General features: G+C 38.3%; 1 protein-coding gene across 4 annotated transcripts in view; it reads left to right on the forward strand.

Moving 5' to 3' along the window:
• Positions 1-25,073, forward strand: part of SFMBT1 (Scm like with four mbt domains 1) — a 157,385-nt gene that overhangs the window by 105,199 nt on the left and 27,113 nt on the right. For all 4 annotated transcript variants that reach the window (XM_037728245.1, XM_017536410.2, XM_037728464.1 and 1 more), the window contains 9 exons: positions 1,196-1,436; positions 10,114-10,202; positions 12,748-12,994; positions 14,007-14,101; positions 14,608-14,709; positions 16,625-16,775; positions 18,748-18,830; positions 22,729-22,855; positions 24,354-24,467. In XM_037728245.1, the coding sequence (XP_037584173.1) occupies positions 1,196-1,436; positions 10,114-10,202; positions 12,748-12,994; positions 14,007-14,101; positions 14,608-14,709; positions 16,625-16,775; positions 18,748-18,830; positions 22,729-22,855; positions 24,354-24,467 (1,249 nt within the window). The remainder of the gene's footprint in view (positions 1-1,195; positions 1,437-10,113; positions 10,203-12,747; positions 12,995-14,006; positions 14,102-14,607; positions 14,710-16,624; positions 16,776-18,747; positions 18,831-22,728; positions 22,856-24,353; positions 24,468-25,073) is intronic.

Raw genomic sequence — 25,073 nt, forward strand, 5'->3', positions numbered from 1 at the left:
CAGCATTTTGAGAGGCCAAGGCGGGTGGATCACGAGGGAGGTCAGGAGTTCGACACCAGCCTGACCAACATGGTGAAACCGTGTCTCTACGAAAAATACAAAAATTAGCTGGGCATGGTAGTGCATTCCTGTAATCCCAGCTACTCAGGAGGCTGAGGCAGAAGAATTGCTTGAACCTGGGAGGCGGAGGTTGCAGTGAGCCAAGATCTCATGCCACTGCACTTCAGCCTGGGCAACAGAACGAGACTCCATCTCAGAAAAAGAAAAAAGAGATCAAAATTTGGACACTAAATTTGTTTATTCTACTGGATATCATTGTTTGTAGTTTCTCTCAGTTTGCAGAGTTGGGAATACATGTGTATGGTTGTCTCCATCTCTGTTATTCATTCATTTCTCCATCCTTCCATCCATCCATCCATCCATCCATCCATCCTTCTGTACGTCTATCTCTCTCTACCTATCTACCAATAAATCATGTCCTTATTCAGATACATCTGATTCCAGTCCAACACCACAGGTTCCCTTTGCTTATTTGTCACTTCTTTCTCCTATACTGAGAAACTTGGCCCTTATTATTCACAGTATATTTATTTAATGTTATTATATACATAAAATATTAATAGTTCTACATTTGTTAGCCCAGACCTTTGTGATCATATAATGTTTAATCTAAATTAGAACAGTTTTGAGAGGGAAAGGTAGCATGTTATTATTATTCAAGAATAATTGGTAGAAACATAGACTTTTAGGGAAACTGGGAAATATGGCTCCCTGTATATGGTACATATTGTACTAATTTATTATCATTGCAGTTTATTTTTGTCTTTTCACTTATCTAGCTTTATAAATTTCCTGTTAAGTGATGCAGAAATTATTCTTGAAAACAATGTGTTGAAAGCTATTAATATAGTGACTAGTAATTTATATCCTTAATAGGAAGCATTTTCTGTAATCATAATAGACTGCTTTGGTGAAAATACTGAGTTCCTTTATTGTCAGACGGAACAGAGCAGCATTGCTATTCATTTGTTTTGTCTAGGTTACTTCTGTGAGTTAGAATTGGAATTTCTCAGGTTTCCCTTGAGATTTTATTGCATTTAGTGCTTCAGAATTCTAAGTCTTAAGAAAGAACATTAGTTAAAGAAATACTCATTTAAGCTACTTGTCTGGTGCTTAATAACATTTCCCTGTTAAGGTGGACACACGTTTGCAAAATGGATTTGCTCCTGGGATGAAGCTGGAGGTGGCTGTGAGAACAGATCCTGAAACTTACTGGGTTGCTACCATCATTACTACCTGTGAGCAGTTGCTCCTTCTCCGCTATGATGGCTATGGGGAAGATCGGAGAGCAGATTTCTGGTGTGACATCAGGAAAGCTGATCTCTACCCCATTGGGTGGTGTGAGCAGAATAAGAAGACCCTCGAAGCCCCAGAAGGTAATAAAATACTTCCTATCAAGATGTGACATAAAAAAAATAGAAAACAAGAAAACAACAACAACAAAAAAAGATGTGACATGATTTACCATAAGAAAATTTGCATTGTCCACAGTCTTGATGCTTTCAGTCTCTCGAGCATATAGGTTTACCCAGCTTTTCTTGGTTAGCATTTTGAGTGAAAATATTTATTAGGAATAATACACATTTCCCTGTCTTTTGAAATTATTTTATTTGCTCCATAAAGCCTCAGGTTTTTGTGATGCTCATCGGGAACATCAGCTGCTTATCATCCTCTCAGACTATGAGGTTCTCTGAGTTTGAGATTTGTAGATCTGGTTGGTTTTTAAGCCCATTGGGCCAGACTGATACGCTGTTGATTTTCTTTTCTGTTTTTATTGTCCTCTCTCCTCATACCCTCAAGCAATGTGGTCACTAGGAACTCTTAAAATGAACCAACTCAAGCACCATTTCAGAAGGAGTATAAACCAAATTAAGCAGAAGAGAGACAAAGGCAAAAGAAAGAGAAGGGTAAGATAAATGTGGGGAAAGATAAGAGGACTGCACATTTAAGAAAATACCTGAGTTGGCTGGGCGAGATGGCTCACGTCTATAATCCCAGAACTTTAGGAGGCTGAGGCCAGTGGATCACCCGAGGTCAGGAGTTTGAGACCAACCTGGCCAACATGGCAAAACCCCGTCTCTACTAAAAATACAAAAAAATTTAGCCGGGCATGGTGGCCCACGCCTGTAATCCTAGCACTTTTGGAGGCTGAGGCAGGCAGATCACCAGCTCAAAGGATCGAGACCAGCACCAGCCTGGCCAACATGGTGAAACCCTATCTCTACTAAGAACATAAAAATTATCCGGGTGTGGTGGTGTGCGCCTGTAGTCCCAGCTACTTGGGAGGCGGAGGTAGGAGAATCGCTTGAACCTGGGAGGCAGAGGTTACAGTGAACCGAGATCATACCACTGTACTCCAGTCTGGGGCACAGAGCGAGACTGTCTCAAAAAAAAATATATATATATATATATATCCCTGACTTTTGGTATTTTTCTTCTAATTTCTTACTTTGATATAATTTTGGATTTATCAAAAAGTTATGAGAATCATATGGAAAATTATTCGAGACTTCCTGCCAAGTTTCTCCAAATGTTGATGTTGACATATATTACGTTTATTTTATCTTGTCTCCACTGCTTACGTATGTTCTTTTAATTAACCATGTGAGGGTCTTTTTATTCAAAAATACTGTATGTATTTCTAAAAACAAGGTATTCATGTTACAATAAAATATGAAAATTAGGAAATTAACTTTGCTACAGATAGTATTGAGTTTAATCTACAGATAGTATTCAGTTAATCTACAGATTATATTCGGTTTTTAAAAGGGGATCATTGTTTAATAAACATGGTCTTATCTTTGTATCACTTTCTAGTATTTTTATTTTTATTTTTTTCATGCAGGGTCTTGCTATATCACCCAGGCTGGTTTCGAGTTCTTGGGCTCAAGTGATTATCCTGCCTCAGCCTCCCGAATACCTGGCACCACAGCATAAGCCATCATGCCTGGCCCTTACTCAGTTTTTACCAGCCGTTCCAATAACATTTAAAATAATTCTGTTCTACTTTATTTTTTTGAGACAGGGTCTCTCTCTGTCACCCAGGCTGGATTGCAGTGGTGTGATCCTAGCTCACTGTGGCCTTGAACTCCTGTGCTCAAGCAATTCTCCCACCTCAGTCCCGCCCAGTAGCTGCATCTACAAGTGTGTGTCAGCACAACCAGCTAATTTTTAAACTTTTTTTTTTTTGTAGAGACAGAGTTTCACTGTGTTGCCCAGGCCAGTCTTGAAGTCCTGGCCTTAAGTATTCCTCCTTCCAAAGTGTTGGGATTACAGGCATGAACCACCACACTTGGCCCAATAACTTTTTTTTTGAGACAGAGTCTTGCTCTGTCGCCCAGGATGAAGTGCAGTGGCGCAATCTCAGCTCACTGCAACCTCTGTCTCCTGGGTTCAAGCAATTCTCCTGCCTCAGCCTCCCAAGTAGCTGGGATTATAGGCACCCACCACCCTGCCCAGCCAATTTTTTCTAGAGACAGGGTTTTGCCATGTTGGCCAGGCTGGTCTCAAACTCCTGATCTCAGGTGATCTGCCTGCCTCCGGCTCCCAAAGTACTGGGATTACAGGCGTGAGCCACTGCACCTGGCTAATAACATTTTTTTAAGTAAAGAAAAATCCCAGATCATGCATTACATTCAGTTGTCATGTCTCATAAGTTTCCTATAATATGGAACAGTTCCTGAGGCTTTCGTCTTTTATGACTTTGATATTTCGAAAGGTACAGGCAGGTTTTCCCAATATTCATTCTATCCTGGTCCCAATAATGTTCACTATGGTCTGTTTCTTTTCCTGGTCCAAGATGCCTATCTAGAATCACATTGCATTTAGTTATAGTGTTTCTCTAGTTTTCTTAACCTTTCTTTATCTTTCTTGAACTTCACATTTTTGAAGAGTACAGCCCATTCATTCAGTCAAATTTCTCACAGTTTGGGCTGATGCTTCCTTACATTCAGGTTGTTCACTTTTGGTAGGAAAAATGCAAAAGCTGTGCCATTCCAGTGCATGACATCAGAAGATACATGCTGATGATTTTTCTTATTACTGGTAAAATCAACTTCAGTTAGGTTCATATACACCAGGTTTTTTCATTGTAAAGGTATTATTTTATGCTTTTTAGTAAGTGTCTTGTTGGAAGATACTTGGAGATTATGAAACTATCCCATTACTCTTCATACTTTCACCCACTATTTTTAGTATCCATTCATAAAATTTTATCTGAAACAATTGTTATTCCAGTAATTACCAAGTGGTGTTTTTAAAAACTTCTACATTTCTTAGTTGGCTTGCTGCTATAGAAAGAGCTTCCCCCTTTCCACCATTTATATATGTAGGTGTATATTTAGCTATGTATACCAGTGTACACTCATGATTCTGATTTTACTTAATGGGTTATAATCCTTTACTGTCATCATTTCTTTTGATGCTAAAACTGTCCTAGGTTTGGTGAGTGGGTACCCCTTCAAGCTGGCTACTGTGCTCTTTTAATATGTCCCTATTATTCTTTGAGCAGTTTCTTATTTTTTGGCTCAAGAAGCATTTTCCTGTCTCATCCCTGAAATCAGCCATTTCCCCAAGAAGTCTATTCTTTTAGTGAAGAATGGTATTTAGAGATGAAGATCTGAGTGTTAGGGTTCTGGGATGTCTGTGGGCTTCTCCTTTGTGAAAGTTTTTTACTGCGTGAGAAACAATAGAAGAGGGAGCTCTAGAGACCTGAAGCCACCTGGCCTACTATCTCACCCTAAGTATGTAGCAAAATGCATCTCCTTTAAATGTAAACAACAGAAAAGGGCTTCAGTTGAATCTTATACAAGATTATTATAGTGAAAAAAGAATAGAAACAACCACAGAAGACGTAAACATTGTGTCAGATAGAAACATTTCAAAATAAGCTAACAGAAAAGTAGTAATAATCTTAGAAACAGTGAAAAAACTGTAAATTTATAAACATTCAGAAATGAAAGGATTGGAAAAGGGAAGATGTGAAAAGAGAAAACATAGAACTTAGGCAAGAACTGGAAATAAAAGAATATTGGAAACGAAGACTAAGTTAAAATGAACACAGGAATGAATCGGGACCATGGATACTGTCGAAAGAGAAAAGATTTTAAAAAAAGGAAAGAAATTTTAAAATAAAAAGCAAACAGAAAGAAAAAGAACTTGAGAAACACCTTATACAGCTAGGTAAAAATTATTTAACCTAGCTAAAGTAGAAGTCCTTGAAGAAGAAAACTGAAGCAATGAAACAATAAAATAATATAAACTATAATTTTGGTGAACTTTGTTTGTTCGTTGAGACAGAGTGCAGTGGTTTTTCTTGGCGTTTTGCTACCTCTGCCTCCTGGGTTTAAGCAGTTCTCCCTTAGCCTCCCTAGTAACTGGGACTACAGGCACACACCACCACGCCCAGCTAATTTTTGTATTTTTTTAGTAGAGAGGGGCTTTCACCATGTTGGCCAGGCTGGTCTTAACTCCTGACCTCAAGTGATATGCCTGCCTGAGCCTCCCAAAGTGCTGGGATTACAGGTGTAATCCAGCTACCATGCTGGATCATAATTCAGGTAAACCGTGCAGAACTAAAGGAGGACTTGTAATACATACTGAGAGAGATTACTGTGTGTGTAGGAAAGTCAAATGAGGGCAGCTACATCAAAATGTGTTCTAATGAAAGTAATGAATTTTAAAGCAAAAATTAATAGCTTGGCTATTTAGGAAAAAAAGACCAAGTCTCTTATAAAGGAAGGAAAATAAGATTTTAATCAGAGTTATTAATAATGGTTTATGCCAAAAGACAATGGAATGTAATATATTTAAGAAATTTAATGAAAGAAAATATGAGACAAGGGTTTCACAGGTAGGCAAGCTGAACTTCAGATATAACGGCTGTATGCAAACTGTTTTGAACAGATAAGGAGTCAAGTAATATTGTTTCCATGAGCCCTTTCTAAGGAGTCCACTAGGGAATGAGCTTCAGACAACCAAATTAATGAGGTAATATTAGCATGTGAAATGGTAGTGAAATATCAAATAAATGTATCAAATATATGTATAACTATAGAACTTAAACTAAATGATGGTTGAAAGGGAGACGCTATGGTATATAATATTTATATGCCATATACATGCTCTGAAAATGTAGTTACAGTATTACTATAAAAAATATGGGACAAGAATGAGGAAAATGTGAATAATAGTATAAGCCCACTCATTGTCTTTAAAAAAAAAAAAAAGCTTTATTGCCATGTAATTTTACGATTTAACTTTTAAGTATTAACTGAGAGTAAAAGGATATTACCTGAAATGAGATGCTCCAGGAGAGGAAACAAAGGGCTTATAGCTAACTTCAGTATTGTTTATGAAAGCAACAACAACAACAAAATAGAAAGTAGTCCAAAAATAGAAAGGACTAAAAGTGTTATTAAAGGTTATCAGCACAAAAATATGAACCTTTCTATGTGCCAAAAGAGACTTAGAAACTATAGGCCGTGGTGGCTCACGCCTGTAATCCCAGCACTTTGGGAGGCTGAGGCGGGCTGATCACAAGGTCAGGAAATTGAGACCATCCTGGCCAACATGGAGAAACCCCGTCTCTACTAAAAATACAAAAAATTAGCCAAGTGTGGTGGCATACGTCTGTAGTCCTAGCTACTCTGGAGGCTGAGGCAGGAGAATCACTTGAATCTGGGAGGTGGAGGTTGCAGTGAACCGAGATCACACCACTGGACTCAAGCCTGGGCAACAGAGTGAGACTCCATCTCAAAAAAAAAAAAAAAAAAAAAAAAAAAAAAAAAAAAAAAAAAAAAAAAAAAAAAAAAAAAAAAAAAAAGAGAGAGAGACAGAAACTATATGTTTCTGCAAAAAAACTACATACATACAAATTATGTAACATTTAACAATATGATGAAATTGAGGCCTTGCATATTAATAATATCAATAAGTGTTAATGGACTTACTCTTCTAATAGAAGTAAACAAATAAATTCGATTGCCTTATAAAGCAAAATCCATTCTTGTCCTCATACAGGAGACATACCTAAGCAGAGAGACTCCAAAAGGGTAAAAATAAAATGTAGACAGTCGTATACACACATAACTGCCAATAGAAAAGATAGCTGACAAAGGTACTTTGTAAGAAAAGCAGCTATAGGCAGCAATAAACAGAAAGGAGGAGTGCTTACACACAGCCAAGGAGTAGGCTACAGGATATGTTACTGTAAGAAAAATGTGTACAGACTTGAGGAGGAAGAGAGCGGAAGGGTATGATGATACGAATGTGTGTGTATGTCAACTTATTTTTTTCAAAATAAAAGAATCATTTAGAAAAGTTATGGGAAAAGAAGGGAGTAAAATGAAGGAGATAGGGATAGAAGCTAAATTTTATGAAAGTACCTTATTTTATTTTGTAGATTTGACTTTTGAACCATGTAAATGTGTAACTAGAAAGCAAAATTAAATGTTTAGAAAGCAATTTCTTAAAAACAAAAACAAAATCAATGAAACCTAACTGTGTATGTAGTTTTTGGGATAACCACACAAAGAGGAATTATTTCAGTGACTTTAAAATACAGTAAAATGTGAAAGTACATTTCACATTTTATGTATCCCCAGTTACAGATACATACTCTAAAGATAACGATAACAAAAAAACGCAAAGAAAAGCTCTTAACCTATTTTTTGTGATCCTATGGTTGGTGGTAGATTTGATGTTGTTACTTTGAAATAGTTGTTTGTATATTGTAGGCAAAGCAAATAAATGGTGAAATGTGTAATTGAGAACTAGGATTTTCAGCATGATAGAAAGGAAGTAGAGCTTAGATGGATGAGTTAAATAAAAGCACTATCTTTCTGAATTTGTTTTGGAAGTATCGTGATGGAATTTATCCTGAAAAGAAGAAGTGCATTAATTCTAGACACTGAAAAGGCCAAGAAACAACCCAGTGAAAATGAGCACTCCGCGTCTCTAAACACCATTTCCATGGAAATAAACTGGGGCTTCTTGCAGAAGTAGCTGAGTCTGAGTCCTGCACTGGGACAGACAATTTCCTAGACGAGCCTGGAACATCATGTCCTATCAAAAAGCAAAAAAGTTATCCGTGGCTCTTTACTAGTGTCATGCCAAAAGGACTTAGAGCCAGCCTGAAGAGACTGCCTCTGGTTGAGGAGTGCTAGTAAGGACAACAGCTGTAATGGCTTGAAATATATCTGTTTTAATGTATGACTTCATAGTGAAATTTTGAAACAAAACCCTCATTAGCCACTCTTGGAAGTTGCCTGTGAACCAACTGTTTTATTTTAAAGGGTGTTAAATATAGGGAAAGAGTAAAAACAATCAAGTATTTGTTCGGCCTTCTTTCTGTGAACTCTACCTCAGTGTAATCAAATAGTTGATGAAGAAAAGTTTTTCTTTAGAGAAGTTCTTTGGTTAGTAAATTAAGAAGGAATAATAGAATTAGAATATCACCATTTGGAGCCCCTAATGAATCAGTGCATCTATGTAGTGACCATTAAAAGCTGCTAGTGTCACAAAGGGAGAGACAGCCAGACAGTATGTGCCACTTCGTGTTCTTAATGGAAGGGTATCACTTATTCCACTTGTGAAGTATTCTTTTGCCCTCACCACCCCCGCCCCAAAATCTAACCTGAATTTGATCAAGCCTCTAACTCTGAATACTGATTTATGGCAAATACAGGGAACAGTAGAACAACTGGTCACCACAGGGACGCAACCAAGGAAATCAGACTCTAAAAAATATCCCACAGAGGACAAAGGCCAAGTCTCAACAAATGTGCAGTAAAAAAAAAGAGAGAGTAGGGGCAAGGGAGGGGAGGAAGGAGAAGAAGGAGACATTTGCAATGTGTGCATCTTATTTGGGTCCTGATGTAATCAAACAAATTGACAAAAACCATTTATGAGACAGTTGGGGAAATTTGAACACAGACTGGATATTTGACATTAAAGAATTATTGTTAGTTTTTTAAAGATGTGATGATATTGTTATTGTGGCATTTTAAGAAAATATTTTCTGCCGGGTACAGTGGCTTATTCCTGTAATCCCAGCACTTTGGGAGGCTGAGGCAGGCAGATCATGAAGTCAGGTGTTCAAGACCAGCCTGGCCAAAATAGTGAAACCCCATCTCTACTAAAAATTAAAAAAATTAGGCGGGCATGGCGGTGGGTGCCTGTAATCACAGCTACTTGGGAGGCTGAGGCAGGAGAATAGCTTGAACCCAGGAGGCAGAGTTTGCAGTGAGCTGAGATCACACTGTTGCACTCCACCCAGAGCAACAGTGGAGACTCCATCTCAAAAAAAAAAAAAAAAGAAAAAGAAAATACTTTCTTTTAGAAATATGTACTGAAATATATATATGGATGAAATTATATGCTATCTGGAATTGGCTTCTAACTGATCTTTGGTTGGGCATGGGTGGAGTGTGAGGGTTTAAGCCAGGAATTGGCAAATTATCTGTAAAGGGCCAGATAGTAAATACTTTAGGCTTTACTAGTCATACAATCTCTGTCAAAGCTACTAAAACCCTACCTTTGTAGTGTGAAGGCAGCCATAGACAATATGTAAACAAATGGGTATGGCCAAGCTCCAGTAAAACTTTATTTGCAAAAATAGACAGCAGGCTGGATTAAGCCCACGGGTTGTAGTTTGTGACTTCTGGTTTCAGTGAAACAGAATGGCTATGGGGTGACAGTTGTTGATGCCAGGGCACATAGGATTCATTAGACCTTTTTTCTTTTTGTGTGTTTGAAAATGTCCATCATAAAAAAATAAAGTAAGTACCTTTTGGATGAAGTTATAGGAACAGGTAGTTGGGCCTATTTTCTTTGTTTTGTATACAACTCAATAAACTAACCAGAAAGTAGCTCTATCTAGAGAAGCATTTTTGGTTTCATTTTGTTTTATCTTTTCAAGCTCTCAAAGAAGCAGTATGTTGGACTCTTAGATCTTAAAATGAGAAATACTTCTAAACCATCTCCACTGGTTCAGTTTCCTTGCATTCTGTTGGCTGGCATATTGAGTAATCAATCATTTATTTCCTCGTCTAGGCATCAGACATAAAGTATCTGACCGGGATGCATTTCTGCGGCAGACCTTGATAGGAGCATGTAGTCCTCCTGTTCCACTGCTAGAGGGCGTGAGTATTACCACATGCCACATCGGCATGGAAAACCCATCTGATCTTTTAAAGAATCTTAAAATTGGTTGCTTATTTACCACTCTGAAGCAAATAAACATTATTATTAGAGACATAGGTATAGGTATTGGGAAGTTTAAGCTTACCCTGAGAGGTTGCAAACTGGTTGCTTGCTTAGTGCCTAAATATTTTCTGAATTAAGTGCTAACATATAGAAAATCTAATTTCCCAGGTTCTTTTACACAGTTGGAAAATGGGACCTTCCGAGGGCTTTTACTCTGAAACTGAGCAGGGTTCGATTCTACTTCAGGGTAGACATTTGTAACTCCGATATCACGTGACTGGAGACCTCCCCTGCCCACCTTTTTTTTTTTTTTTTTTTTTTTTTTTTTTTTTTGTTTTTTCCTCCCTTTCCTTTTTTTTTTTTTTTTTTTTTTTTTTCCCGCTCAGAAGACATTGGACCTATTGTACTCCTGCCTTCCACCTGCTTTCAGCAGTCCTTTTAAATCAGTGTAGCTTTTGAGCTTGTTAGTGAATATAGATCTCTTGATTTTGTGAAATGGATTTATTGGTTATGACATTTCTGAGTTGTATCTTGCCACTTTCTGTCATACTGGTAAAATTATTTGTGGCATATGTGAAATGCAATGTATGAAGGTTCCCATCCCTCTACATCCTTGCCAACACTTGTTATCTTTTTTGTTATACCTGACTTGGTATGAAATGATGTCTCATTTTGATTTATATTTCTCTAATGGCTGTTGATGTTGAGTGTGGTTTTTTGTGCTTATGGGCCATTTCTGTATCCTTTTTTGGAGACACTTCTTTGCCCATTTTTAAATTGGGTTGTCTTTTTATTATTGAGTTGAATGTATTATTATACATTCTGGATACAAGTACAGATTAGATACGTAGTTTGAAAAAATTTTTCCCATTCTGTGGCTTGTCTTTTTATTGTTTGCAGCATAAACATTTTTTATTTTGATGTAATCCAATTTATCTATTTTTTTCTTTTTTGCTTGCGCTTTTTTTTTTTTAAATCATATTTAAGAAGGCTTTGCTTAACCCAAGGTCAAGAAGATTTACTCCTCGATTTTCTAAGAGTTTTATGGTTTTAGGCCTTACATTTACTTCTGTGATCCATTCACATTCCCTTTTAAATTTGATTGGTGAATCCTCTATTTCAAACTAGTTTTGTTTTTTATACTCTGACTCATTTATTTATGCTTAGCCAGAGCCTGACATGTACTAAACACTCAGTAACATTTGAATGAATGAATGGACAAACTATTCTGCTCTGCATTGACCATGACTCTGCCATGCTGACTTCTACTCTGAATCTCTTCCTCCATTTGTTCATATGTTCTTTTGCATATCTGGATATGTAAGTGTCATAGAGCAGTTTTTACTGGGAAAAATATAAGGTTGTGTATTAAAAATGGTTAAGTGTTAACTTCATAGTGAATTTCTTTTCTTTATTGTAGTTTTTAATATACTTCTAGATAATGAGAGTTAAACTTTTCCTTTCCATCATTGTAATCAAAGCTTTTACTGTGTTCATTTGAACATTGTTATGAAATGAATAAAAAACCAGAAACAACTGAAATACCATCTGTAGGTAACTGCATAAATACTTGCCCATTTGCAATGCATAAATATAAAACGTGGAAGATTTATATATGCTATTGTAGAAAGATACCTATCATGTACTAAGTGAAAAACAAATCAAAAAACAGTATGCAGTGCTTTCATTTCTGAAAAATAGGAACAGACAGACTGGTAGAGGTGGACATTGACTTGTATGTGGAAAAAGAGTGTATGCCAAAGTATTATTATGGTTCTTTATTTGAGGTGGGATTTTACGGGACTTTGACTTTTGTCATGTTTGATTTTTTTTTTCTTTAATGATGATGATATTTTGATATTTGTGTGTTTTTTGTTGTTGTTTTTGTTTTTTCTTATGATGGAGTCTCACTCTGTTGCCTAGGCTGGAGTGCAGTGACATGATCTTGGCCACTGGGTTCAAGTGATTCTCCTGCCTCAGCCTCCCGAGTAGCTTGGACTACAAGTGCCCACCACCATGCCCAGCTAATTTTTGTATTTTCAGTAGAGATGAGGTTTCACCATGTTGGCCGGGCTGGTTTGAACTCCTGACCTCAAGTGATCTGCCCACCTTAGCCTCGCAAAGTGCTGGGAGTACAAGTGTGAGCCACCATGTCTGGCCCATATTTGTTTTATAATAGACAAAGTAATGATGATATTTTTAAAATTCTTACTAAATGAAACTACATAACATAGTCCTAGAGATAGAAATGTGTTAGAGTAATTTTGCTGCATTATAGATAGATTTTCTTTAAAATAAACATTTTCATATCACCTAGAAATAATACTGTAAGAGGCTTGCATGATGGTAGACAATTTAATGTCAGTAGCTTTTGAATGGGTATAAAATACCAAGGCTGGTTTGAGATCATTTAGAAGTTGGCTTTTCAAAAATATTTTGTTAATTTCCCCTACTGAATTGTTTCACTTTTTAATCCTACAGCTCCGTAATGGGAGGAATCCTTTAGATCTCATTGCTCCAGGATCCAGATTAGAATGTCAGGCTTTCCAGGACTCTTTAAGCACTTGGATTGTTACTGTAGTAGAAAACATCGGGGGAAGGCTGAAGCTACGTTATGAAGGACTTGAAAGTTCTGACAATTATGAACATTGGTTGTATTACTTGGATCCGTTTCTTCATCACGTTGGTTGGGCTGCTCAACAGGGATATGAACTTCAACCCCCTTCAGGTGAAGAGTACTGGAACATTTTTCTTCTGTGACATTAACATGCTATGTTATTAATATCTATGAGGCTAAAAAATATATTATTCTGCATATTATGAAAACCTTTGTTCTCATAATAGAGCTATTAGAAAGTAGTTTATATGGAGTGGTTAAAAAAATGCCTATTTTTCTTTTTTTGTTTTTTGTTTTTCTGGCATTTGTTTGTTTGAGACAGAGTCTTGCTCTGTTGCCCAGACTGGAGTGCAATGTTGTGATCTTGGCTCACTGCAACTATCACCCCCTGGGTTCAAGCAATTCTTGTGTCTCAGCTTCCCCAGTAGCTAGGATTACAGGCACCCACCACCATGCCCAGCTAATTTTTGTATTTTTAGGAGAGACAGAATTTCACCATGTTGGCCAGGCTATACTAGAACGCTTGACCTCAAGTGATCCATCCACCTTGGCCTCTGAAAGTACTGGGATTGCAGGCGTGAGCCACCGCACCTAGACAAGTGCCTATTTTTCTTTTGTTTTTATTGCTTTTATAATTTGCCACACATATTGATATACCTCAGAGACTTCTGTCCCAACCCATACTGACCCTTTACCAAGATAATATTAAGAAAAATTTATTTAGGGAGCATTTAGCTAGGTATATAGAAAGTTGGGTCACAGCAAATTGTTGATTAAAAGAAATACCAATAATATTGGTGTTTCAGAAGTTACTGTTTACATCAATTTGCATTTATTATTATGTGCCCCAATTTGGATGTTGTATTACAATTTTATGGATTCCAGCAATCCTTATGATCTTACTGTAGGTATTTTCATAAAACCAAGCAATCCAGGCTCTGTATAAAGCAAAGTACTGAAGTTAAGGTGCAAGTTGCTTGAGTGTAGAGGGATATAAGTGGGCTTGAACCATTTTCTAGTACCAGTGGAAAGGGACTTTTTTTATTTATATGAATGCTTTCAGGACAAGTAAAAAGTATAAGTTTTCTCATCATCTAAAGCATGTTAACTTGTTTTATTAAAGCCATCAGACATCTAAAAAATGAAGATGAGTGGCAAGAGATTTTGGCTAAAGTGAAAGAGGAAGAGGAAGAGCCATTACCATCTTACTTATTTAAGGTAAAAACCAAACATGTGATGGATCAGTATTGCTCCCGTTAGAGAAGAGTAAAGCAGCTCAGGGAGGTGAAAGCATAAAGTAGCCCCTGTAATCGGTAAGATGGCGCCTGAAGGAGGAGGAGGGGTTAAGGCTAGACTGATAATCATCCTTGTTTTCTTCCAACAGTTGTCTAGATTTTCTCCCCAAGTTCTCCTAAAATAGTTTGAATCTTTTCTATCCTTAACTACATAGCCCTAACTTATAAAATAAATTTGTTTTTTCCTCCAGATATTTCTTGTCTTTGAATGTAGAGAGTAGAAGCACTTTCTGTGTTGTTTTTTCCTGGATAGATTTTTCCAGAGAAGGAAATTATATTGGCTGGTTTTACACGTTAAAAAAAGAAGAAAACTATAGGATTTACCAGAAGCTGGACAGTTCTATTAATCACAGTAGGATTCAGCTACATGTGAGTGTAAAATTTATACAGATCCAATATTTTCATCCCCTTTTGGCGTCTCCGTTTCAGGACAAACAAGTTATTGGCATTCATGCATTCTCTGTAAACATGAAATTGGAAGCTGTGGACCCCTGGTCTCCTTTTGCGATTTCTCCTGCTACAGTTGTTAAGGTAAAATGGGGATAACTCTGTTGGTAAAAATCCCTGTCAAGGTGACTGGTTTAGGAAATTGGTAGTGTTTTGATCTTTAAGCTGTATTAATCCATTTTTTCTTCTAAACTGTGCAGCTAGAATTACTTCTGTGCACGTTTTGTATTTGTTCAGTTTGCTGTGGCCCATTCCTTCTTCAGAGTTTGGGAGCCCTAGCCAAAGCAGACTTGGGCCTGGGTACTAGGCTAGTGGGGGGTGCATTCTTTGGGACAGGCCTAGCTATATATAAGTAAAGGAGATTTAACTCCTTTAGGAGGCAAGGGTATCTATAAAGTTGGAGGCAGGCAGTGTCATCAGCGTCTAACCAGATCAGAGCTCGTTGGAATGAGGAGATGAGTGGGGATCATGCAATCAGTGTTAAAATTTCTGGCACTGGACTGGCTGTAGCCATGTATTCCAGATTCAGATTTAATCTTTTGGAAGACTGACAGGAAATAACCACAAGAACTGAGCAGGTTATTAAAGCCCTGCTCAGTCACTACAACAGAGACATTGGTGAGAGAATTTCAGTTTCCAGCTAGAGCAAAAGCACATTTACTGAAAATGGAAGCCAAGTTGAATGTGACTAGAGGAATAGTTGCTTGGATGCTAAATCATCTTACCTATTGAAATTTAAGTTTTCTCTGTCTTAGAAGAAGATTATTCTCAAAGCAAGGAGGGATTCTGAGCCTGCAAGTGGGATCAGAAGGCCCTATCTAGAGTCTGAAGGGAGGGCTGGGAGGAAACCAGAAGAGGTTCATAAAGTGTTCTCTTTGGCATTTGAAACTGGGCTAGGATTTGAAAGACTAATACATAGTAGCATAAGTTTAAACTAAGCTCCTCACTAAGCTTAAGCTATATTTTGTTTGGAGCCCACCTACATGGGTTTGGATCCAGGTTTTGCTTCTTCCTCGTTTTGTAATGTAGGGCAAGTTATTTAACCTCTGTTTGAACTTATTCTCCTTATCTGTGAAATGGAGCTGTTAATGATACTTGGGTCAGCTGTGGTGGCTCATGCCTGTAATTCAGCACTTTGGGAGGCTGAGGCAGGAGGATCGCTTGAGGCCAGGAGTTTAAGACTGGCCTGGGCAATATAGCAAGACCCCATCTCTACAAAAATTAAAAAATTAGCTGGGTGTGGTGGTGCGTGCCTGTTGTCCCAGCTACTCGGAGCGGAGGGGCTGAAGTGGGAGGATCAGCTGAGTCCAGGAAGTCAGGACTGCAGTGCTTCAGTGAGATACGTTCATGCCACTGCACTCCAGCCTGGGTAATAGAGCAAGAATCTGTTTAAAAAAAAAAATTTTTTTATATGTATATATGTATATATATATATATATATATATAATGATACCTCATTAGATTATTAAGATTAAAACTGAATTGATACATGAAAAGCATTTAATTAAAACAGTAATTATATGTTTTTGTGTTCTGTAACACAGAGCTAACATTTATGAAATGTTTAGTATTTTTTTTTTTTTTTTTTTTTTTTTGAGACGGAGTTTCACTCATGTTACCCAGGCTGGAGTGCAATGGCGTGACCTCGGCTCACCGCAGCCTCCGCCTCCTGGGTTCAGGCAATTCTCCTGCCTCAGCCTCCTGAGTAGCTGGGACTACAGGCACGCGCCACCATGCCCAGCTAATTTTTTGTAGTTTTAGTAGAGACGGGGTTTCACCATGTTGACCAGGATGGTCTCGATCTCTTGACCTTGTGATCCACCCGCCTCGGCCTCCCAAAGTGCTGGGATTACAGGCTTGAGCCACCGCGCCGGGCCGAAATGTTTAGTATTAATACCCAGCATGACTATGAGCTTTTGTAATGTGTTTGGCTGTGCCAAGGAAAAAGCACATAAATCTGTGTGCTTTTGTCTATTTCGTCTATTAATTGCATGTATAGGTTTTTGATGAGAAGTACTTTCTGGTGGAAATGGATGACTTGCGACCTGAGAACCACGCCCGGCGATCCTTTGTGTGCCATGCTGACAGTCCTGGCATTTTCCCCGTGCAGTGGAGTCTGAAGAATGGCCTAAACATCAGCCCCCCTCCAGGTGCACATTCGCTCTCTTCCGAATTGTTACTTGAGAGCTTTTCCTTGAAATAAGACATGTCAGATGGCATTCCCTAGATCTTTCATTCCTCTCCTCATGTCCCAGCCTGTTCCAATGTTTTTAGGGTCTGAGACAAGAATAAGGAAAGGTCTAGATTCCATATATTTACATATTTGAAAGTTATACATTGAGCTAAAGAACTGTTAAAGAGAGTGTGTTCTGTCTATCCTCTGACTTTGAGATCGATGTCCTCATAACCCTCTAGAAGGCCAGGTTCCAACCTGGGTTCTGTGCTGGCTCCTTAGTCCCTTTTATGTCTGTTAGGGGTGACAAAGAAGTGGGCTTGGATTTACAGTGAGCATTAGGGGGCTGGTTTTTGAGAAGAGGCCATAGACCCAGAGTCAGAAGGTATTATCTTTAGGTGTCTGGGCCTTATCATGGACAGGACTTTTTAGAGCGATGTTTATGGTAAAGAGTAGGATTCGAGCAGTAGGTAGGAAAATAAAAGCTCATTTTCCTGATATTTGCAACTTTGCAAAATACAGTCTTTGATCCATTAATCTAGGCTCTTAATTAATGGGTTAGTTGAGCTTCACTGAAATATTTAATATTTTTAAACTTAGAGAATCTAGAAGTGTTAGATGTTTATCTGATTTTTTAATATTAGCAAATCAGATTATCTGATTGGCAGTCTATGTATATGTTATTAGTAGGTTTTCAGTAAAGCATAGCATCACTTTCTAAATGGTGACTGCTGCAACAATGGGCTAGAGATACTCTTTCTTGTTAACAAGGGTCATAAACTCAGAACCTTTTGTCTTTCATTCAGCCTTTATTCATCCAACAAACATTTATGTAATGTTTTCTATAACCCAGGCATTCACCTTGTCCCCGGGGAGAGTGATAAGCTTAGTGAATACAGCCCAGTCCCTTTAAGGAACAAATAGGGGAAATATTAATAGAACTTCCTAGATTCTCCTCAATCAGTGAACACAGCAGATGAGTGCCTGGTTGAAGGGTGTGGTGTGGAACAGCCACAGAAGGAAGTTTTTGCTTTGCAGGAAGGCTCTGGATATCCCAAGTTCTTTATTCTGCTTGCCTCCTCTATGTGAAAAAGAAGAAACAATTGTTAAAAATACTGAAGCTTTCAGTGTTATTATAGACAAGTCAACTGTGTCTTTGTAAACAGAGAGAAGGTAATAGATTACGTAACTGAACATGGCAGAAAATGTACTGTCAGGAATTGAGGTGGGGGCAAAGGGAGAACTTGGTGCCAGTCTCAGGTGGGCAGGGACTGTTAGGCTGTCAGATGGCATAGACTTGAGTAGCCTATTTTTTTTTTTTTTTTTTCCTGTGAGACATTAAGCTATCTGGAGGCTGAAAGCAACTCAGGCACAGTAGGCAGTTGGGCCTCACTCAGCTCTTTGCATGCAGATGGTGCTGAGACAGCAGCAGCTTGGAGATGCTTCCGTCAAGAACCTTGGTAGACTTAAGTGGGGCATTAAGCCTGTTTTTTCTGAAATAAACACATGATTCAGATTATATAAGCATTGATATTCTATAATATATGAATCTGAAAATGACAAGAGCATTTGTATCAGTGATATCTGAGACACATTTCAGGAAATAGCTTTATCAAGAAAAAAGTCTTTGTGTTTGCAGATTAACCAGTACTGTTTGCTGTCTCTTTTCCTTAAGAGCCTAAGTCCCTTTAATTGACAGGAAGAGTGGATTTATATATACAAATCAAATCCAGTCATAACTGTCTTAAATTATTTTGGTAAATTACCAGCTACTAATCATGTAAAATAGTGTTCAAAATAAATGCCTAGTTTGAAATTTGAAAATTTAAAATGATCGAAGCTGTCAAACTAGCAGCATTGGAAGTTGAGTGGACCTTTGGAGAGTGGTGAAGCCAGGCAAGCGTGTGCAATGTGGTGATGTAAATCATCGTTCCTTTGTCCCCACCTAGGCTACCCGAGCCAGGACTTTGACTGGGCTGACTACCTCAAACAGTGTGGTGCTGAAGCTGCTCCCCAGAGGTGCTTCCCTCCGGTGAGGACCCCGACGGCCTCATGGCCACTGTGCAGGGCTGCAGGGACTGCTGTGCTTCCCTTGCCTTCTTCCATGGTTACTCCTCTGAAGATAATCATCTCGCTCAATGCAGATGAGCACAGTGGTGATTGTAATTGCATGGTCCAAAGGAAAATACATTTACTGCAGACATGAATCAGTTAGTTTGCTAATTAAGTTAGTTTTACAAGTTTATCGGTTTTATTTTTTTGTAGCTAAAATCATGTAAATTTGAAAATGTATGATTATTTTTCATGATTCAGTAATAGGAGAAACTGTTGAAATATTAAGTGGAGAAAAATTGTTAAGCTTATTTAAAAATATTTCCTTTCAAAAAATATATATATATTTCTTCTCTCCAAATAATACATGCATGTGGTTTAAAAAGCCATGTAGCAGTAATAGGCTTAGAAGGTAGAAGAACAGTCCCCGCCCTACCCCTTTTCACACTCTTCCTTCCCAGAAGTAACTACTTCCTGTTCTCACTGTAATTCTGGTATTTGTATTTCTTCATTTTCAAAATAAAATGCCTCTATCTTTTCAGTCATTTATTTTAGACATCTGTTGGTTTTAATTTTAAAGCTTTGACTTTGTTAAAACAAATTAAATTCACCCTGTCTTATGGTGCCGAGTCTATTGGTTGTATATTATGATAAATGAGAATTTAGCTGTTTTTTATTACCTTTTCTCTCTGTCTTACCCAGTTCTTCCTCCTTTAGAGTTATGTTAGAATTTTTGGTTAAATATGAAATGAATTTTTACATTATAATATGCATTCAGATATTACTCACAGCTGAGTACTGCAGTGTTTTGTTCTGTTTTCAGACAGAGTCTTGCTTTCTAACCCAGGCTGGAGTGCAGTGGTGTGATCTCAGCTCACTATAACCTCTGCCTCCTGGGTTCAAGCAATTCTCCTGGCCTCTGCCTTCCATGTAGCTGGAATTACAGGTGCCCACCACCACACCCGCCTAATTTTCGTTTTTATAGTAGAGACGAGGTTTCACCATGTTGGCCAGGCTGGTTTGGAACTCCTGACCTCAAGTGATCCACCCACCTTAGCCTCCCAAAGTGCTGGGATTACGGGTGTGAACCACCACACCTGGCACTGCAGTATTTTATGCTTGTTTCTTTTTTAAAAAAAATTATCCTCAATAATGATTGCCTTGTTTTTAATTTACTTAATTTTCTTTTATCTGTTGCTGTTTCTTTTCACACCTCCCAGTAGTCTCACATCAGGAAATCTGTCATTCCTAACACTTTTGTTGAAGAGACATCCCTCTTAGCACCCTCCACTCTCTCTCTCTCTGGATGGGTTGCTCTTTAGGCTTGCCATTTTTGTTTTTGTTGTTTTTTTTTTGAGACAGAGTTTTGCTCTTGTCACCCAGGTTGGAGTATAGTGGTGCAATCTCGGCTCATTGCAACCTCCACCTTCCAGGTTCAGTCAATTTTCCTGCCTCACCCTCCTGAGTAGCTGGGATTACAGGCGACCGCACCATGCCTGGCTAATTTTTGTATTTTTAGTAGATATGGGGTTTTGCCATGTTGCCCAGGCTGATCTCAAACTCCTGACCTCAAGTGATCCTCCCGCCTCAGCCTCCCAAAGTGCTGGGATTACAAGTATGAGCTGCTGTGCTCGGCCTCACCATGTGGTTTTAATCATGGAAATGCCCTTGTCACCCAGGGAATTGCCCACTCCCCTTTTGTATGATTTGGAGTCCCCTGTTTTGTAGAGCTCTCATGGCTTCTGCTTTCTTGTTTTCCTTCCTTGTTTTGATGAATCCTTACTCTCAGTAGCTTCTTGTAACAGAGTACAAGGGAGGTAAATTTTTGTTGACACTGTATATTTGAAAATGCCTTCACTAACTTGATTCACAGTTTGGCTCAATGTGGAAGTTATTTTACTTGAGAATTCTGAAAACATTGCTCAGTTTTCTGATTTCTAGTGTTACTGTCAAGAAGCTAAAAGCTATAAAGCTATTCTTATTTTTTATCTTTTGTAGATGACCTGCTTTCCCCACCCCCCTCTCTGGAAGATTGTAGAACCACTTTTCACAGTGATCAATCTTGATGTGAGCCTGTTTTCATCGCTGTGCTGGGTTCTTAGTGGGCACTTTCTCTCTGGACATTCATACCTTTCTGTGTTGGGAAATTTTCTTGAATCACTTCTTTGATTTCCTTCCTTCCATTTTGTCTCTTTTCTCTTTCTTGAAGTTCTTTTATTTGGTTGTTGGCCCTCTGGATCAAAACCTCTGCCTTTCTTACCTTTTTATCTCCTGTTTTATGTTTCTTAGTCTTTTTGCTTTGTTTTCTGAAAGATTTCCTAAACTTTGTCTTTCAGCCTGCCTTTTGAGTTTTTAATTTTTGACACCATTTTTTTTTATTTTCTGGAACTCTGAGTAGTTCTTTATTGTTAATATCATACTATTCTTGCTCTAAGGATGCGATAGTTTTTGTTATCTCTCAAAGGATGTTAATTAACACCCCTAATCCATCCCATTCCTCTGCCTTTTGGGAAGTTTTCTTCTTGTATAATCACTGCTTTTTCCAAGTTGCTTATCTGTTTTGGTCTCTAACTTTCATCTTCTTAGGTGTCTGGTAATTGTCAGTTGTTGCTATATTTAAGAATGGGTGACTAAAAGGAAAAACTGATTGGAAGCTCTGAGCAGGTAGATGGAACTTTTCAACCTTGAATTTTCCTGTAGGGTGGAATCTGGTTGGCCATTTGTTGGAGAAACCTGAATCCATATCATTATGTGTTCCTTCTTGGGGTTTTCCTATCACCATAAGAAGTGTCTTCTAGTCCCCTGTCTGGTGGGTAGAGGCTGAGGGCTGGGCCTCTCAGCAATCTATAGGCTAACCACTATTTTTGTCATGACATGCATGCCCTCAGCAGCTCCTTGTGTCCCCTTGCCTAGGCATCTTCTGTTTTACCCTGTTCAGAAGATAAACCTCACCTTCTGTAGGGGAGAGGAAGGGATGCTTTCACTGATGCATGGAGTCGAGGAGCCAATGGCATGTCCTAAATGTTTCTTAAATGTTTTCAACAGATTCTCCTTGTTTTGACTGTTTCTCCTCTACCTCCAGTTGCCTAGACCCTGGTTCTTCCAGTTCTTAGCTTTCTTTACTGCCAGCTTAGATTCGCCTTTCTTTAACTTAGTTTCTAGACCCTGTTCTAAATTTTAGCTTATAAAATGTTGTTTTCTCTCCTGTTATATCCATCTTAAGATAGATGTTAAGTTTTTGTCTTCCAAAACAGAAGCAAACAAAAAACAACTTTAGTTTTTAAGTTAGATGTCAGAAGAGAAAACACTCAAATGTAAATGTTCAGTTGTCCATTTTGACTCGGATGCTGGGTATTTTTCTGTTTTAAATGGCCCTTTGCCACTGTTGATAAGCATTCTTTATCCTGAATACCTTTTATGATACACATACAAGTATGAACCAGGCAGTTTGTGGTATGATAGGGTGCTTTATATGAGGGGAAGTGAGTCAACAGTGTTGATAGCCACTTGGTTCAGGACATAGAGCCTTAAAGACTGTATTTCATTGATACCTTGTAATAGTACAGTCAGATAGGAATTCTCAGCCTCATCTGACAGGTGAAGAAACTGAGGCAAAAAGAGATTTATACAGCTTGAGCAAGGTCCTACAGGTAGCAGTAATGCAGGAATATCTGACCTCAAAGAGCATGCTTCCTATAACACCAAGAAAGGCAGACATTTTCCTTTTGCTTCATTAAAAAGCAAAACAGTGCAAAATAAATTTATATATTTGAATTAAACTTAGGAATTAAATACTACTTGGAAAAGGTTTTCTAGCTGAGCACATGAGTTAATACTGTGTTAATCCAGTAAATGGATTTGATTGATTCATTTTCTAGTTAATTTCTGAGCACGAATTTAAGGAGAACATGAAGCTTGAGGCGGTGAACCCCCTTCTCCCTGATGAAGTGTGTGTTGCTACCATCACTGCAGTGAGAGGCTCCTACCTGTGGCTCCAGCTGGAGGGTGAGTACCAGCTCCAGAAGCCACTTCCCTTTGAGCTTTCTGTTTGCTCCTGTAATGTGGCCTGTTAAACTTAATGGATTGGTTAAATAGGGATCTCCAGAGACTTGTATAATGCAAGACTCTAAGTGAAACATTTATTTTCCTGTCCTTGGCTTTCAAATTTCAAATTTTAGGAAATGAATATGAATAAAAATCTTTTACTACAGAGTCCCCCATTTTCTGGAAGGGGAAAATATAAGTCAAATATCATATATTTTGATCTGATCAAGGACCTGCTTTTTTATCTTGCTGCCAAATAGATTTTGAGAAAGTACCTACTGTTTCTGATTTGTAGAATTGGCATTTAATGCAGATACCAAGGATAATATTGAATGTAGACTTTTATTCAATCCTTGTTCATCAACTTACCAAATCACTTCCTAATTTGAATTCACTGTTTTTCTTTTCTGGCTTATTCCCGAAGAACCAGAACTAATGTTCTCATTGAGTACAGTTGTCACTTTTGCCACTTGGTTTCCATATTTGTCTGAAGTGACTGTGATATTTATTAACCATCTGAATGATACCAGTGGTAGTTCCAGTTTCTTATTTCCTATTCCTTAGCTTAAGTGTTACCCTGTATGTTCACTACCCATCTTGTTCCTGTTACAGTTTTACATGGGGGACAGTTTACTTTTTTTTATAATGTTTATCAAACATGAAAATGTATGACTTCTGTGTCAAGAAACTTGTGTCTGCATAGAATATTATCTAGGAAATAGTTTATGAAGAAGGTTATTTAATGGTCTAAAAAAAGTATGTGTCTGGAATCAACTCAAATGCCCATCGATGATAGACTGGACAGGGAAAATGTGGCACATATACACCATGGAATGTTATGCAGCCATCAAAAATGATGAGTTCGTGTCCTTTATAGGAACATGGATAAATCCGGAAACCATCATTCTCAGCAAACTGATACAAGAACAGAAAATCAAACACTGCATGTTCTCACTCATAGGCGGGTGTTGAACAATGAGAACACATGGACACAGGGAGGGGAGCATCACACACTGGGGTCTGTTGGGGGGAAATAGAGGAGAGACAGTGGGGGGNACCATCATTTTCAGCAAACTGCCACAAGAACAGAAAAGCAAACGCTGCATGTTCTCACTCATAGGCGGGTGTTGAACAATGAGAACACATGGACACAGGGAGGGGAGCATCACACACTGGGGTCTGTTGGGGGGAAATATATGAGGGAGGGACAGTAGGGGGTGGGGAGTTGGGGAGAGAGAGCATGGGGAGAAATGCCAGATATAGGTGAAGGGGAGGAAGGCAGCAAATCACGCTGCCATATGTGTACCTATGCAACAATTTTGCATGTTCTTCACATGTACCCCAAAACCTAAAATGCAATTAAAAAGAAAAGAAAGAAAATACTTAAATGAAGGAATGTGACTATGCTCCAATCAAAAAAAAAAAAAGTATATGTGTATTTTTTTTTAAATCTAAACAGGTTCTAAGAAGCCTATACCTGAATGTATTGTGAGTGTGGAATCCATGGATATATTTCCTTTGGGCTGGTGTGAAACCAATGGCCACCCCCTCAGCACTCCTCGCCGAGCACGAGGTATCTGTTTCTGGGTTAGAGGATTGATTGTTAAATAATCTTTTGTGTGGCTGTTACCAATTAAAACTAATCTGGACATTTCAGAGAAAAACAAAATGACATTCTGGTTATCTGTTCCTATATAGGAAATTATTTATTGTAACAAATATTTAATACTTTACAGTTTCTGTGGGTCAGAAATTTGGGTGTAACTTAGGTGGGTCCTCTGGATCTGAGTCTCTCATGGGCTGGGCTCAAGGCATCAGGGCTCAAGTCATCTCAAGGCTCAATGTGGGAGGATCTGCTCCCAGGTTTATACGCAGGTGATTATTGGCAAGTGTCTTAGTGCATTCTAGCTCCTGTAACAAAATACTATACACTGGGAAGTTTATAAATAACGGAGATTACTCACAGTTCTAGAGACCAGGAAGCCCAAGATCCAGGCATCGGCAGATTCAGTGTCTGGTGAGGGCACATTTCCTGGTCCATAGTTAGCACCTTCTCGTTGTGTCCTCATATGGTAGAAGGGATTACTAGCTTTGTGGGTCTCTTTTATGAGAGCACTAATCAAAATCATGAGGGCTCTCCCCTTCTGACCTTTCCTTCTTTTTTTTTTTTTTTTTTTTT

Source organism: Cebus imitator, unplaced genomic scaffold (assembly GCF_001604975.1).
Source record: "Cebus imitator isolate Cc_AM_T3 unplaced genomic scaffold, Cebus_imitator-1.0 Scaffold0, whole genome shotgun sequence".
Taxonomy (NCBI): Eukaryota; Metazoa; Chordata; class Mammalia; order Primates; family Cebidae; genus Cebus; species Cebus imitator.